Genomic DNA, 15763 nt, shown 5'->3' on the forward strand with positions numbered 1-15763 from the left:
CGATTAATTGTTAGATGATGAGACATTGGGAGGCGTGTTGATAGGCTGTCATTGACTTGCTGGTGGTGTTTTGGTGGAGGTCGCTGTCCACGCTGAGCAGCAAGAGAACAACAGGCCCACTGGCGCGGCGCCATCCACTGCACAATTAGTGCTGGGTCAATTGTATTATGGCTTCTCAAAGGCAAAAAGCCTATCAATAAAATAAATTACGGCATTTTAAAGCGAATACCCAAGAGGTGGTTGATTCTGCTGTTGATCTGAGTGGATGGAAGAAGAGATGGATGACCATGAGGAGGAAATATTTATCAGGTCACACAAATCATCTAATATATTACTATTTTACATCATTTACCCTTGAGATTTATGATGTTTGATTTGACTAAAAAAAATAAAAATAAGAAAACAGCCACGTAAATGACTTCAGTCTTTTGATTTTCAGGGTGTCAGGCTACCCTCTAGTGGCGCAGGAAAGCGACGAGCCGTGACACAAAATAAGTTGCTCTCTGCCTCACGGATAAAGCGTTTACCGGATCCCAAAAACCGATGGGAGGAAAAGTCCTTTGTGGCGTAAGGCGATTTGGAAGAAGGGGAGTCCCAGCGCGTTACGGAGAGATGTTTACTTTATATGCAAATTCGCCTTACTGACACCAGAGGTCTTTTTTACGGCATCTTTTTCCCCGACTTTTCAAGAAAGAAGCGTTTGATCTTGGCAGGAAGGATCGATGCCAGGGGAAGAGAAGAAAGAGAATGAGAGAGCGAGGGGGGGGGGGGGGGCAGGGAGAGAGGATGCAGGATGAAAATGTACTGACGGTGTGTGCGTGTGTGTGGAGGGGGTTGCGAGTCTGCCGTCATCACATCTCCTCTTTTTAGGCTGCATGAATCCTTTAAAATACGCGCATCCTGCCACGCCGTGCGTCTCTTTGTGGGGAGAAATGGAAGCAGCCACAAGTGACGTTTTCGGCCGCATCATCTGGACATGATAAAGTTTGTCGGGTCGCATCGGCCTCAGAGGATGCGGGCTCAAATGCAGCCGGTTGACCTTACTGCACCATTTATTTCTGTTTCATCTGGCACGATGTGTCGGAGCCGTTGCTGCACACGAGTCATCGGGATGGATGATGCGAGGTTCCCCGCAGCACATCTCTGTTATTTGAGATAGAGACGTTGCGGGGGGAACAACTTTATAAAGGGATGCACACGCACATCCCCAAAAAAAAAAAAAAAAACCACCGCCTCTACACGGAGGTTCAGCATCAAGTAGTTTGCTGTCACGTCTCAGGCTGCACAGAATGCGCAGAGGAGACACAATCAGGGCATTAATTCTGCGCGCATAGCCGCTGACCAAACGTGATTATCAGCAAAAGCCAATTAACGCACTGGAAAGTGTCAAAATAAGAAATAGTCAACAAATGAGATGAAACGAAGAAAGCCCGAAAGCCCAGACGTCTTACGCCGATGACAGCAATTAATGATGAACGCTAACATGATGGAGAACGCGCGGAATAATCTGCATTTACTTACATAGAGCTGATGTTTTTGAATAACTCTGCTATGTCGACGCTGGTGCCATTGGTCCCGGTGTCTTGCAGTGCGAGTAAAGGGAAAAACCTGCCGTTATCGGACTTATTGCAATAGATTTCTGTTTGCGAGCAGCTGCAGGTCGGCGGGCAGTCCAGCATGGAGCTCAGATAGTCCTGGAAAATGGTCATCAGAAACAAAAGCTTCCACCAACAAATCCGGATCGAGTGAAACCATAGATCCATGTCTCCGGGTAAAGAGGGAGAAGAGGTCCCGGTGTCCTTTGGGTTAAAGCACGACAGGAGAGAGGAGGAAGAGGAGGTAGGGAGGAAGGAAGGAGGAGGATGGTGGCGCGTCTGCACAGAGGATGCACTATTTGCGCGTCCCTGCCGCGGCTGTATGATGTGGTGTCCTTGCGCGTCAGAAGGAGAGAGGGGGGGGGGGGGGGGGGGGACAGAAAGAAAAAACGAAAAAAAAAAAAAAAAATCAAAAATAAGGTGAAATAAAGCGAGGCTCGAATCGTCCTTTGAGCTTCATATGCATGGTGTTCCCCCGGAATGACGCGCTACTGATGTCGTCTGTCTCCCCAAGCAGGACCAGGACGACTGGCTGGAGAAGAGAGAGAGACAAAATGAAAAGTTGGAGCATCAAGTCCCTCCTCCGACTACAGTCATACTGACACCTGCAGAGGCTGCATGAAATCAGCAGCGCTCAAACCAGGCTTTCCATCTCTCTGTGCTGAACTCAACAGCAACATGTGTGCTTTATAAGATGAAAACACAACAGTAAGATGGTCATCTATGGAAGCCTAAATAAAAACAGTCTTCAATGTAATTAATGATCAAATATGATCATAAAAGACAATAATGTGGATTATTGTTTTCATACATTGAATCAAAGTAGATTAAACGTGGAATGTGTGACTTTTTGAACTCATTCCACAAAGAGGGAGAATCAAAGAGTGTCACCCATAGGACACATTTAAAAAATTGAAATATTGAAATTTTAAAGGAACATAATTAAACTGAGATCATCTGTGCGTAGTTAGAAATTCGGTGGTGAGATAGGTCTCCACCCTACATGACTGTGTCAAATTCCCTAAACATCGGTCAATAATCAACCGAGATATTGAGGAACAAATTACAGACAGACAGACAGATGGCCATTACATAACCTCGGGTGAGATTTTTACAGCAGTAAGGTATTCATATGTTTGTAGAACTATGCAATTGCATATGTAATGTTTGTAACTTAATTAAGTATGTAGTAGTAATAAATACAGTTATTTAGCAGCATGTTAAGGAGTAGTTACATTTTATTTACATTACATTTAGTTACATTTACACTGCGTTACCGTTACAACTGGCCCTTTGAGGGCAACCATAATGTTGATGTGGCCCTCGGAGAAATGAGTTCGACACCCTTGTCCTAGATGTTGTGACACAAGTCACAACATCTAGGACAAAAAAAAAAAAGTGACACAAGTCAAAGTCTTGGTGAAAGTGTGAAATTAAAAGCAGCTCAGAAATACCAGCAATCATTTTCAATATTTGATCATGTTGACACTTAAACTGGTTAAAGAGTGATCTGGGTTTAGAAGAGTTACCACATCATGGCTTTTTCAGGTACTCTCTGGGTTTAAGGTTCAGACAAAGTTTCAGTTGTCAGTCTCCAAGAAAACAATTTAATGTTCAAATGTAATTAGTGAGGCACTTTTAAGATTAGATGGCATCAAATTAAATTGATGCTGTGCATGCATGCATGTATCTGAGAGAGCCCAGCAAAGCAGCATGATGATACAATTGCACTGATGCTCTCAATATCTCCCCCAACGAGATAATGTATTTAGCAGCATTGGTTTGTTAATTAAAAAGTTATGAGTGGCTCTTGATCATTTGTTTTGAATGGTATGACTTGGCCCAATAAGCAACCATTTAGATCATGGTGGTGCCCAGTTCATCGTCTAGTGCTCGGTTGGTTTATAGGATTCTTTAACAATATTTAGTTTTGCCCATAATTTTACGAGAATGCCTACAATGTCTGAACTAAATTCACACAATGATCATATCCAGCACACATCAAGTCTGATCTGGATCCATATAGTATTCCAGATCTGGTTATCTTGAATGTTTAAATTTACAGGGTTCACAGTAAATTCATAACAATGAGACATAATCGGGAAACTGATGTCTGTGCTCTGAGTGCTGTTTAGTATTCTGAATAAAATTTATTTTTATATAACAGCACCCTCCGCCATTAAAATAATGGAGAGGGTGCTTTTCATCAATTTGTCGATAATAAATATCACTTTATTTGACTAACTGGACAACCTGCTGAAGGCTTGTCAGCTGAAACCTTAAGAATAGACATTTGTTCCGACTTTAGATTGCAGGTTTCATCCCCTGCATTAGAGGAGCGTCAGGAAAGGGCGCCGTAATGAACAAGACAAATGATTAGAGCAAGAGGCTTCCGTTTAGGTTTTCATTCAAAAACCTGATTGAGAGACATTTAAACATTGTGAATTAGTTGTATTAGAAAAAACAGTTGTAGTTCTCCAATCCCGTCTCAACCTTTGTACTAGATTTCTGCGTTAGCTTCGTAAATCATGATAACTTAAATTGACTAAATTAGCAATAAAGCTTATACAATCTGAGAGCCAATGAACTCTGAAAGATTTCCAATAGCAGATGGCGGCCGCTGGAGTGGATTTGAGTCATTGCCATGTATTTAGAAGGCCTCTTCAGTTTGGAGTTTTATAATATTTAAATTGCATTTTAAGATCCAGTTCGAAGCTATACATCCATTGTTGAGCCCTACAAATGTCAGGGAGCTTATTGTGTATGTCGGAGATGAAACCAATGCATTATTATTATTGCCTAATTTCTAATCCTATCCAACCTGCTTACTCCCAAGGAGAACCTCAGCATCTTCATCTCCACCACTTCTAGCTCCACCTCCTGTCTTTTCCTCAGAGCCGCTGTCTCTAAGCCGTACATCATGGCTGTCCTCAGCACTGTCTTGTAGACCTTTCCTTTCATCCTCGCTGACGCTCTCCTATCACAGAGCACACCTGATACTTTCCTCCACCCGTTCCAGCCTGCCTGCTCAATACATTCATATATTCATGACTTTATTACCGTAGTAGTGCTGTATTATGCAAATATTGAATGTCTCCTTTTTAATTATTTTCTACGAAATGTCATTCTTTTTTTCATGTTGGCTATTTCTTGCAGCTGACTTATTTATTTGTTTCAATTGTTTAAGTGATTTAAAATTCTTACCTTTACTTTTCTCTTGAGTCCGTCAGACAGATTTGTAAAAAAAAAAAAAATGTTTTTCTGTTCTGAAAATATTTCAGACCTGGCTGATAGTGACATCGACCTGCCATCTTCCTCATAACCTCATGAAGCTTCATTTTTGAGAACCTATACAGACTTAAAAGCCTCTGCGAAAGGTCTTTTCAAGTGCCGTGTGTGGATCTCTATCCAATGTGAATGTTCCTCAGATGCTATTCAGCCCCTTTATCCCATGTCAAACGTCTGTTTGTCCTTGTCTTTGATATTTCCATTAATGGGGTTTGAAGAACTCACTAAAGACCTCATCAAGCGCATGACGCCTTTCCATTACGAATCAAATGAGAACCAGCGAGGCTGTCACTCTTCTGTTGAAGTTCTCTGAGGCATCACCAGATTTAAAAAAATCTCAGGTTATCTTCAGTTCCCCTTTAGACAGACTGTCATCACGCTAATCGTGACCCGTCAGTAAGCCTCTCTCCTGGTCACCCTGAAGCTCAACCATCTGAAGCTTACATCTTACTTCCTCCCGCTCAAACACTTTTCATCGTTTGCTGCTCATCAACCACGCACCAAGGCTTAACATTCTTAAAATGTCTTTTTGCTATGAGATCCACCGCCCATCAGTTTTTTTTTTTACCAGCTCAACTAGTCAGCTAGAAATCAATCAGGAACGCTCGGTATAACTGCACCGCCTTAAAAGCTTCCAGCGGAAGATGAAGGTCTGCATGAGCAGAGCATGGAGTTGTTAAGGACTAATTAAAAAAAAGAATGAGCGCACTGCCATCTTTTCAAACTGAGCAACTTAAAAGGCAAGCCATTCATAGATCTCTTCTCCACCAGTGAAATACAAATTAGACAAGTCAGCATTACAGAAGCATGGAAACAAATCAGATTCCGTTTTTTGGCAAGGAGTTATGCTTTATTGGCTTCTGTAGCACAGTACAGTCAATACAGAGAGCTCATGCTCACACACCTAAAACGCAGCATTGCATTCATTACACTTTATTGATCACTCAGTAGGGATATACAAACAAAATCACACTTTTCATATCAATAGTGAAATCTGTGGAAAATAGTAATTTGACTTGCACAAGTATTTCTGTAATCTCTGAATACCTTTCAGCACCAAACCCTACTGCTATGCTCCTTCACAGCTCTTTAATTTCTGCTCTATTACCTACTCCACTATTCAGATCTTGATTTACATTATAACATGTACGCTCATCCGTAAAGCAGGTGATGTTATCGGGATGAAACTGGACTCCTTGGAGACAGTGATGGAGAGAAGGATGCTTCAGAAACTACAAAGCATCCTGGATAACACCGCCCACCCCCTCCATCAGCTCCTGGTACAACAAAGGAGCACTCGGACAAGGAGACCGAGACCCACCCCCTCAAAAACTGAACACCATAGAAAGTCCTTCCTTCCTGTGGCAATTAAAATAAACAATGCATCATTGTAACTCTCTGTTGATATTTTAATATTTTTTATATTCTACTTTTATTTTTCTATTCATGCAGTATGTGCATACTGTCAATTTCTTATTCCTGAGTATTGTTGAGTGGAGCAATGTTGCTGATTGAATTTCCCTCTGGGATTAATACATTATTCTGATTCTGATTCTGAAATGTGTCTAAAATAAAGATTCTTGACCACCAGTCAAACAACAGTTTAAAACCACACTGTTGTAAATGTGTTCTTTAAATGAGTGGTGTGTCCATGACAACTTGTGTGGGCTTTTCTGTGGGATCTCTAAAAATCAAGCCTTGAAACTGAGTGGATGAATATGTTGTTAGCAGAATACAGACTCGAGAATGAGTTTGTTCTTGCGCCACTTTGGCTTGGCATCTGCCTTTGATCCCAGACCACCAGACTAATGCCAGAATAAAGTATTCTGATTCTGATGACTCAAATGTGCCTCAGGCCAAATTAAATTCTGTTAATAAATTCTGTCACCATACATTAACAAATAATTAAAGCATTTTCCACTCTAATTATATTATCTAATCTCTCATATTCAGATCCAGTAACACGTCAAGGGGGGACAAATGACTTGTCTGTGCAGAGTTTTTTTTTTTTTTACTTTGGCCCTTTTTCATTTGTAGGATGCATTTCAGAAAACTCCTAATCTCAAAATGCTGAAACACTGAAAACGTAATCCAGAATAGGCATTCATAAAGTAATCCGCTTCAACATTTTAATCAAGTCTTCCTTGGCTCCATCCTCACATGATTTGTGATCCAAATTTGTGGACAACTTTGTTTTTGTTTAGATGTCTTGCAGAGTTGATTACATGATTGCCTGCAACTCTTTTGGCAGAGTTAACACTTCCCACCAGAGAGGCTTTTGCTTCTGGAGCTGCTACTGATTGTAGATCTCTGCGGTCTCGAACAAAAGACAACTGCTGATACAAACTGCTGCCACTGGCTGACGGCTCAAGACTGACAGTACATAGCAGCTTGATGAGGCTGAACACACTTTAAACTTCTGGGATAGTCAAATCAATCAAACACCAAAGTGACAAATAAGCCATAGCACCAGTTACATGAACAACATGTGTACATTTGCTCGTCGGAAATTATGTCATAGTTCCATCTGGTACGAAGGACTTTCAACGGAAACAAGCCCGCAAGGGCTTTTTTGAAATGCTCCTCTTAGACAGGATGTTTGACGTTATTTGTACTGTAATACATGCTACTGTGTGACTGTACTTGTACTCTAACATTCTATCTAATAAATATATTCATCATCATCATCCGCTTTCCATTATAGATGCTGTCAATTAAGGCAGTGTAATAAGCAAGATCAAAACTTGATCTGAGAGATTAAATAATCCATTTCCTTTTGGGGTTCTCAAGACTAATGGAGAAACTAGTCATGATCATTCAATAAAAATACACGTTTGAAAGAGAGTAAAGGTTAGTATCTGTTTTAATGTACACAATGTTTCTTGGAATCTACGCAAATATATGAATGTATTCTGTATAATCTGTTTGTTGAATAAATGACAACTGTGTTTATATTATAATATTTAAAAAAGAAAAAAAAACATTACATAATTGTTTTAATGAAGATTGAAAGCAGACGAAGCAGGAGAGAGGCAATAATAGAAAGAAATGCAACAGATGCGACACAAAACAGAGAAGCATGGGAGGGGAAAACGAGATGAAAATGACAGAGTACAAGGAGGATCTGGAAATAAAGGCTTCACAGGCAGGATGGGAGGAATGTTTCATCCGTCATCCAGCAATGTGATTCTCGAGCCATCCCAGCTCTGTCGAGGCTGCAGCCAAACACGCCCAGCAGTCAAGATGTTACAGCAAATACACCCCATCTTCCGTCAAAGCAGACTCATATCTCTTTGGTTTTCCCATCCATTCAGCTCCTGTCATTCAAAATCCTACAGTCAATTAGTCAAGGTGCATTACACATTGTCATCCTGACCTGAGATTTATACCCCTCAGTGCCTCTGCTGCACAGCAGAAGAATGTAATCCTCTTAGAACTGATGACAGTTCATGTTTCTTGGTGGGTTTTGTGAATTCTATGATTTTTCTTTTGGGGGATTTATATTGTTAACTACAGTGAACTCGCATGGAGCAGCTGTTATCTTAAAATAAGATGCATTTATAGAGCAACCAAATCTGATGTCTCTGCCCTCTTCTTAATAAGCGGTAAGTCACTGAGAAAAAAAAATGACATTTTGGGTTCAAAAGTCTAACCAGGATAGATGCCTGACCTGCGATCAGCATTACCGTCTATGCTTTCAGGCAGAGTGAATGCAGCTTAGCCCTCGCAGCACTGCTTAGAACTGTGCAAATGCTGTTCAACTAACTCGTTTGCTAACCCCAGTGGTAAATGAGCATTGACTACAAACAACGTGTTCCCAGTGTGAACTCAGACATCTGAGTAGTCTGAAGACACAGTTGTGTGAGAAATGGTCACAATGTCTTTATCAATTTAGTCACACATTTCTCATCTGCAATAAATTCCCAGGCGAGTTAAGTGACCTCGTAGGTGAATGCTCACCTTTCCTCAAAAGTGCATCTCAGACAGCTGTAGCAGTGTGATATGCCACTGTTACGTAATGTATGAAGGGGTACTGCTCTACACACTACCTGGCTCATTATCCTATCAGTATGTGAGTCGAAGGGATAAAAGGAGGCTTTCTCCCTTTCCCCGATCTCTCAGTCGTTGCATCAAAGGCCTGCTCTCAGCCTGGCCGGCCGTTTCCTACTCCACTCCTTGTGCACGGTGTCTGCAGCTTTGTGTTTAGCACTCATTGGCCTCCATAACAAGGTGTGTGTTTTAGTGAACCACCGTGGTCCTGTTTTTTGTTTTGTTTTGTTTTTTATCACTGGCACTCTATTGGAGTTTCCTTTGCCACAGGAACAGTGCAGAGCCGGATGGTTTATTCCTCATCAGTCGGATGCTAGTCAATCGGGGCCCTTGGATGAAATCTCTGGATATATAGCACAGGAATGCTGCTGCTTCGTTAATCCTGTGCAGCGTGTGTGTGCAGCGTGTGTGTGCAGTGTGTGTGCAGCGGCTGCTCTGACGCCCTGCCATAGGGTGTTGCCGAATGTGTTCACTGCTTCCTCCCAGCTTCTCTTGCCTCTACTGCTGCTTTTTAACCGCTTGGCTCTCTGTCTTTCAGTGACCAGCCTTGTCTTACCCAGTGAAGAAATTGATTTGCATGTCATTTGTGTGCCTCTTCATTGCTTACCTAAGGGGCTCATTTTTGTTGTTGTGACATTTGGTTTTTGGTACTGATTAAATGAAGATAATAAGATTAGTTATTTTCACATTAAACTAGCCAAACAAGCAAATTGGGTACTTTTTAAAAAAGTGACATTTGTAGTTTTCTCATGCATGAAGGAAATGTATCTACCTTTGAATAAAAATGTTAAAAAAAACTTCCTAATACGTCCTAGAAACTTTACAGACTAGCAGTTTTACTGTTACAGCATGAATTTGCATGTAACCAATAGCTTATGGTTGCAAATGATGTGTGCAAATGTGTAAAGGAGTCCGATAGTAACTCACCAAAGTCTTTTGCTTTATGAATAGAGCAACTATTGCCATATTCAGTTCACACTATCACTTGCCACTTAGTATGCAACATGAGAGGCCAAAGATTCTTATATTCAAATGTGTTTCTTTTCCCAGCATGGCCACTGGGAGGGGGAAGACACTGAGGGAACGAGCCTCTGCCTGTCATCTATAATTAGAAGCAATTCTCCTTAGATTGACTGTTATCTTGCTAACATACAACAAGAAGAGACCTGAATGCTTTACAGTGCTTCTTCTTAAGATCACATCACTTTTTCCAAATGCTAGTAAAATATAGGTGATCACATTGGCTTTGAAATGATCAGATCATTTAGAAGTTGACCAGGACTCATCTGACAAAGGCGCCATCGTCTCGGCCATCAATCTCAGCTAAATGAAACAGCAAGGCACCAGTCGGCCACCAGCTGATTAAAAATGGATTCATCAAGTTTGGTTCGGGGCAGAACAGTATAGAGATTCAATTTATCACCCTGTGCCTATTTAAAATGTAATTACATCACAAGCGCTGATAGATCTGAACAAGGCACAAAGGTTTTCAGATGTTTTAAATTAGCATAACCCTGACACTGCAGCGTCATTCACTCTGGGCGCTGCATCAAAGTCCTTGCAAGGCCTGCCGTTTGACAGCCTTGGAGGGGCATACACACACACAGATATATATATATAATTTTAACATGTAAAATAACTCATTGAAATTATTCTGTTTGGGTCAAATGCAGACAAATGAAAGCTACTGATGCTCACTAACATTAACAGAAAAGGATGTAGCTAGAATTTATACATTGATTAAAGTTTATAAAGGTAAAACGGCACACATTAAAGACAAAAATGTAAACCGTCTTCTAACCACAATGGGTTCTCCATAGGACATGCGAAGAAAGAGTTCTCTGTTTCACCTGTGCTTATGAACAACTGGGAATTTTAATGGTGGTGCAACGGGCTCACCAATTATATTGTTACAAAATGTAACCACAAATATAGAAAAATGGAAACAAGTTTGAACATTTGATTGGAGAAAAATGAGATACAATTTACAAATGTTTAAGAGATTATTCCGAGCACTACGCTGTTCATTTTGTCCTGACATTAGGAGCTTGGTTAAATCTTAGAAACATAATCGGCACAATGTTAAAAAAAAACCAGCTCATTTTAAATGCTTTGTGAATTTTCAAAATAACTCCTCTCTGTGGAAAACAGTGTGGAAAAGAAAGAAAGTAGTAACATGGGAAATCTTTAAAAAATTCACTTGATTCTTGATATTTGTTGAGTCTTTGTGGTGATGCTTTCAGTATTACTGGTGCTGGAGTCAAAATTATCCACGTTCACTCTGTTTCTCTGCACTTTTCATGGCGGTTGAAAAGAAAGTTAATAAATTTCATTATAAGAAAGATATTTCCAGATGGGTCATAATTAGCTTGTGAGGTTTGTGGAGAGAGCTTCTGGAAATGCTTTAAAGATGAGTCTGTACGGAAAAGGTTGTTAAATCTGTGACCTGATGGGATAATTTGGGTTGACAAATATAAACTAAATATAAAGTCATCGCCACATATTTGTTGCAGGTATTCAGCAGTGTGTTTAACAACTAGATGACTCAGCTGTGGGTAGAATTGTTTTGCCAAAATAAGGGTTAGAAAAGAGAATAGTGGGTAACGCAACCTTCAATATGATGCACAAAAAACATTGTACATGAGCTTTTACTGGTGCTACCGTAATGTGTGCTATATAAGTATAAAATATTGTGTACAGTAATTATATGTTGTGAAGCATTGGATGTAGTGTAAATTCTCTCTCTCTCTCTCTCTCACCGGTCAAGACTGATATAACTTTATATTATGATCTTTTACTATAGAAATAAAAATGAATTTAACTGAATTGAAATTAAATTGCTTTGAGCATCTGAATACAGCCATAAAGAAGCACTCTTCATGCTGCATTTGCTATACTACAGAAAAAGCAAATATGTTTCTTCAAATCAACCTTAAAGCATGTTAAATGAATAATAGTAGCAATCTACAGTTTACATATATTTAATCACTGTGCCTGTCTTTTGTAGCAACATATCTGGTTATTATAATAGGACAGCATTGCATTGCTGTTGGAAATGTGCATGTCATTTTTAGGAGACAGGCTTGTATCTACACATTCCTCTTCTGACATGTTGATAAGGAGGCAAAGATATGTAATTCCTCCTTTCCAACTAATTTCAAATACTGACTCATTTCTGCAGCACACCCAGTTTCTGTCATTATGACACAATAAAGTGTGAATCAAGATTCTGGTTTGATAAAAATCACGTTTTGCCATCAGCATTCCCAGTATCTTGCATCTCACACTCTCGCCTGGTTTGAAGAGAACAGAGGACTTACAGTATCCGTGTTTCATCACCCCGCAGGGTGTGTAGGCGAAAGCTTGTAAAGAAGCAATTCTGCATAAATCATATGCATGTGTTCATGTGTATAGGAAAAACATATAGTCACTCTCCGTAACTCTCCTTACCTCCCTCTCTATCTCTCTTAACGTCTGGCTCATTAACAAAATGCACAACTTAATGACTAATGGTTCAATGTGTTAAGATTGACATCCTGTATTCATCTGCCAGAATGATCCAGTTGCTGAGATACAGCGGAGTGATAACTAGAAGCCAAACGCTGAGCTTGCTGGCAGCTACACTGCAGATCATATTCTTACACTGTACACTTTCCCACTGCGGGGTGAGTAGATTAATGTGAGTGGATGTGTGTCGTTATTGTTGCATTAATTATTCATTGGTTGTTTTTATTGTGTGAAAATCCATTTTATCCCTCAGGATTTCATTGTTTTTTTCTTCTTGGGTTGCCATGTGCTGTATGTCCACAGGATAACGGGTGATGCCGAACGCACGATGAGTCATCAACAGCAGCAAAGCCTCACAAGTCAATGCCTGCCGACTTCTATCAACCAATGACTCACCGGGTCAGTACCATGTGAGCAGGCCGACTGAGTTGTCAGCAGCGCCACTGAACAGGCTGCTCTGTGGTCCGGGGCTGGGATTGAATGTGGATGAGGAATCGGGAAGGGTTGAGGGGCCGGTTCATTGTGTCTGGGTGACAGGCTGCTGGCCAGTATACAGCTGCTGGGGAGTGAATATCAGCGTTCCAGCAGTATCATCAGGCCATTTCCAGGACCTTGAGAACATAAGGGAGTCCGACTCCATTTGTTTTCCATCTCTGTTCCCTAGGGAATCAAAGGGAAAGACATTTCCTGCTGTCCCGCCTGACTGGGTTCAACTTAAGAGGTCCGTTTTCACCTCGGTCCTTCCGAGCTTTGTTCACGCATCCAGGAGACATGGCATGTGGGACAGTTGTGGCTTAGCTTGGTCAGAATGACAGAAGGAGCAGGGGAGTGGGAGAAGCAGTGCTGGCTGGCAGCGAGTCAGCCGAGAGGACAAACAGCTCTGTGGAGAAATGAGGGGGAGCATTATGAAGGCCAAAAACTAAGAAAAGGGCTCTTTCTATTTAGGAAGCGAGAAATTGGCTGCATGAGTGTTTGCGATTTGTTTGAATGTATGCATTTATTGAAAATATAGAGCTGTTCCTTTATGAGCTGACAAATGTCAGATCATTTCTGTTGAATGACTGTCTGCTGGGCGGCATGGTGGCGCAGTGGGTAGCGCTGTTGTCTCACAGCAAGAATATTCCAGGTTCAATTCCTTTCCGTGAGGAGTTTGTATGTTCTCCCCGTGTCGACATGGGTTTTCTCCGCCATAACCAACACCAAGTTGTCCATAGGTGTGAATGTGAGCGTGTGTGTTTGTGGCTCGCCGATGAGCTGGCGTCTCATCCGGGGAGTATCCGGATGAGACAGTTGGGTTATAGGCTTCAGCAACACCCGTGACCCGCAAAGCGGGTAAGAAGCTGTAAAACAAAAAGACTACAATCATCTCATCTACAAGGAGATGGATGGATGACTGTATGTGTATGGTCTATAAAACATGTATTATAGGTGTGGTTAATAAACCAAAGTTGGCGAAAAGTGAAAAAAATCTAGTAACAGAAAGTAGAAACTCAAAAAGTGTGATTAAGGGCAGCCACCTGAAAACTGAGGGCAGAAAGCAGGAATGTGAGACAGCAACTTTCGAGTCTTTAATAAGGACGGTGTAAAGGTTAGGATATGTTTTCTGTTACCTTCATGACACTTCAACACACAAAGAGGAAGAGGACAAAACAGACAAGTGCAGGAAGCTTAGAAACAGAAATGCTCCAAGATGAAATGTCCATCACTTTTACAAATATGACACCTTATTTTGAAGTATGACAGCTGTCATGTCAGTCAGGGCCCCAGATTTTTTTTAAACCCATTTATATTACATGTTTTCTTAGCTGTCAAACAAATGCTCATCAGTTCTCAAAATGCTCATCAGTTCTTCAAATGCCCATCATTGCACTTACTAACGTAAGTGCTTCAATAAGTTGTCAGAAATGTGACAACTTATTTTAGCCTTGTTAGCCTTTGAGGGCAGAATTAGATTCTATTGGTTTTAAGTTTTAATGTGTACTTTATCCAAATGCTACGAAACTATCATTTACTCCAATAAAATTAAAAAAATGAAAGAATAGTCATTACAGACTGTCTTGTGATTGACTGATGGAAAATGCGTTACGGCAGTAGTTTGGGTTAAGGTGAGGCAAGTTTAAATATTTACACTATATAGCATTATTAAGAAAGAGGTGATTCTTGTTTTATAGAAGGCAAAAAAAATCATAAACACATGTAACAAAAGAAAAGACAAAAATCAGATAGTAATTTTATCTCATACTAAACAACTGCATTGTCTGTGGTTTGACTTTATCTGTATCTCTCTGGTGCAGCAAATGTGCCCTTTTAGAGTCTTCATTGAAGAAAAAAAAACATTAAGTGGTGGGAGAATGAAAGAGTATGCAGATTTTCTCTACACTGATGCCCCACTGCATAAAACTGTCACTTTATTTTTTTATTGTTGCCTCTGCCCCTAACTTTTGTTACCTCCTGTTGGTTCTCATTCCCTTCATTCTCCCCAATTCTGCTGTTCTATATTATATATTTTCTATCCATGTCTCGACTGTCATAAACACCCAAAATATCTACATTGAAAACAATATTTGAATAAAGATCCGAATTTGAAAGTACAGTAACGATAAACTAAATATAACGGAGTCCATCATGATAAAATCATGTCTTTTAGCCCATCTAACATTATATTGCGTTTTCCAAATCGTGTCTTAAGATATTCAATAAAGTCTCTATAAATGAAAGGCTTAAATGAAATTTTACAACAAACGAGTTCATTCACCAGTGTCAAAGCAGTGCTGGTATGATTATATGTCTATATTTCTAACTTTCTTCATTTGTTTTTCATCTTCAATTCTTATTAGTTGATAGCGGCCTGCTATAATTAATTCTAAAATTCAATCCATCTGAATACTCTGCTTTTGCACTTTCAGTTAATTGAGCGACGGTTCGGTTTTATCAAGTCAAGACCGAAGACCAAGTGTTTAATTCAGACCTAATTTCAGTCTTTTCAGGAAGTGCTTCAAATGGACATTGTGGTGACCTTTAAGTGACGGCTCCTGAGCCCACCTGGAATACATTTAAACTGCGTATTAAGTCTATCTTTCCACAATATGCATTAGAACCCCAATCCTGTTGTGGTTTTTCTTTTGTGCTGATTGCCAGATTAAATATTCTTCTTTCATTTTGCGCTCTTCACTTAGGTCAAGTAATCATTGTCCAAAATTAAATCTTAAATGTTTTCCCACGACTCCAGATCAAACAAATACATTTGTACACCTAATCATTGAAGGCTGTCTCTGATGATAATTTAACCAGTGACCTGGTTCTTTCTCAGCCTGCATCTCCAG

At 40.3% G+C, this 15763-nt stretch overlaps 1 protein-coding gene across 1 annotated transcript in view; it reads right to left on the reverse strand.

The window, feature by feature from the left end:
• Nucleotides 1-1763, reverse strand: part of LOC137912584 (NT-3 growth factor receptor-like) — a 117633-nt gene extending 115870 nt beyond the window's left edge. The window contains exon 1 of the mRNA XM_068756722.1: nt 1522-1763. Coding sequence (XP_068612823.1) covers nt 1522-1763 — 242 coding nt within the window. The remainder of the gene's footprint in view (nt 1-1521) is intronic.
• Between the last annotated feature and the right edge of the window lie 14000 nt (nt 1764-15763).

This window comes from Brachionichthys hirsutus, unplaced genomic scaffold, assembly GCF_040956055.1.
Source record: "Brachionichthys hirsutus isolate HB-005 unplaced genomic scaffold, CSIRO-AGI_Bhir_v1 contig_200, whole genome shotgun sequence".
Taxonomy (NCBI): domain Eukaryota; kingdom Metazoa; phylum Chordata; class Actinopteri; order Lophiiformes; family Brachionichthyidae; genus Brachionichthys; species Brachionichthys hirsutus.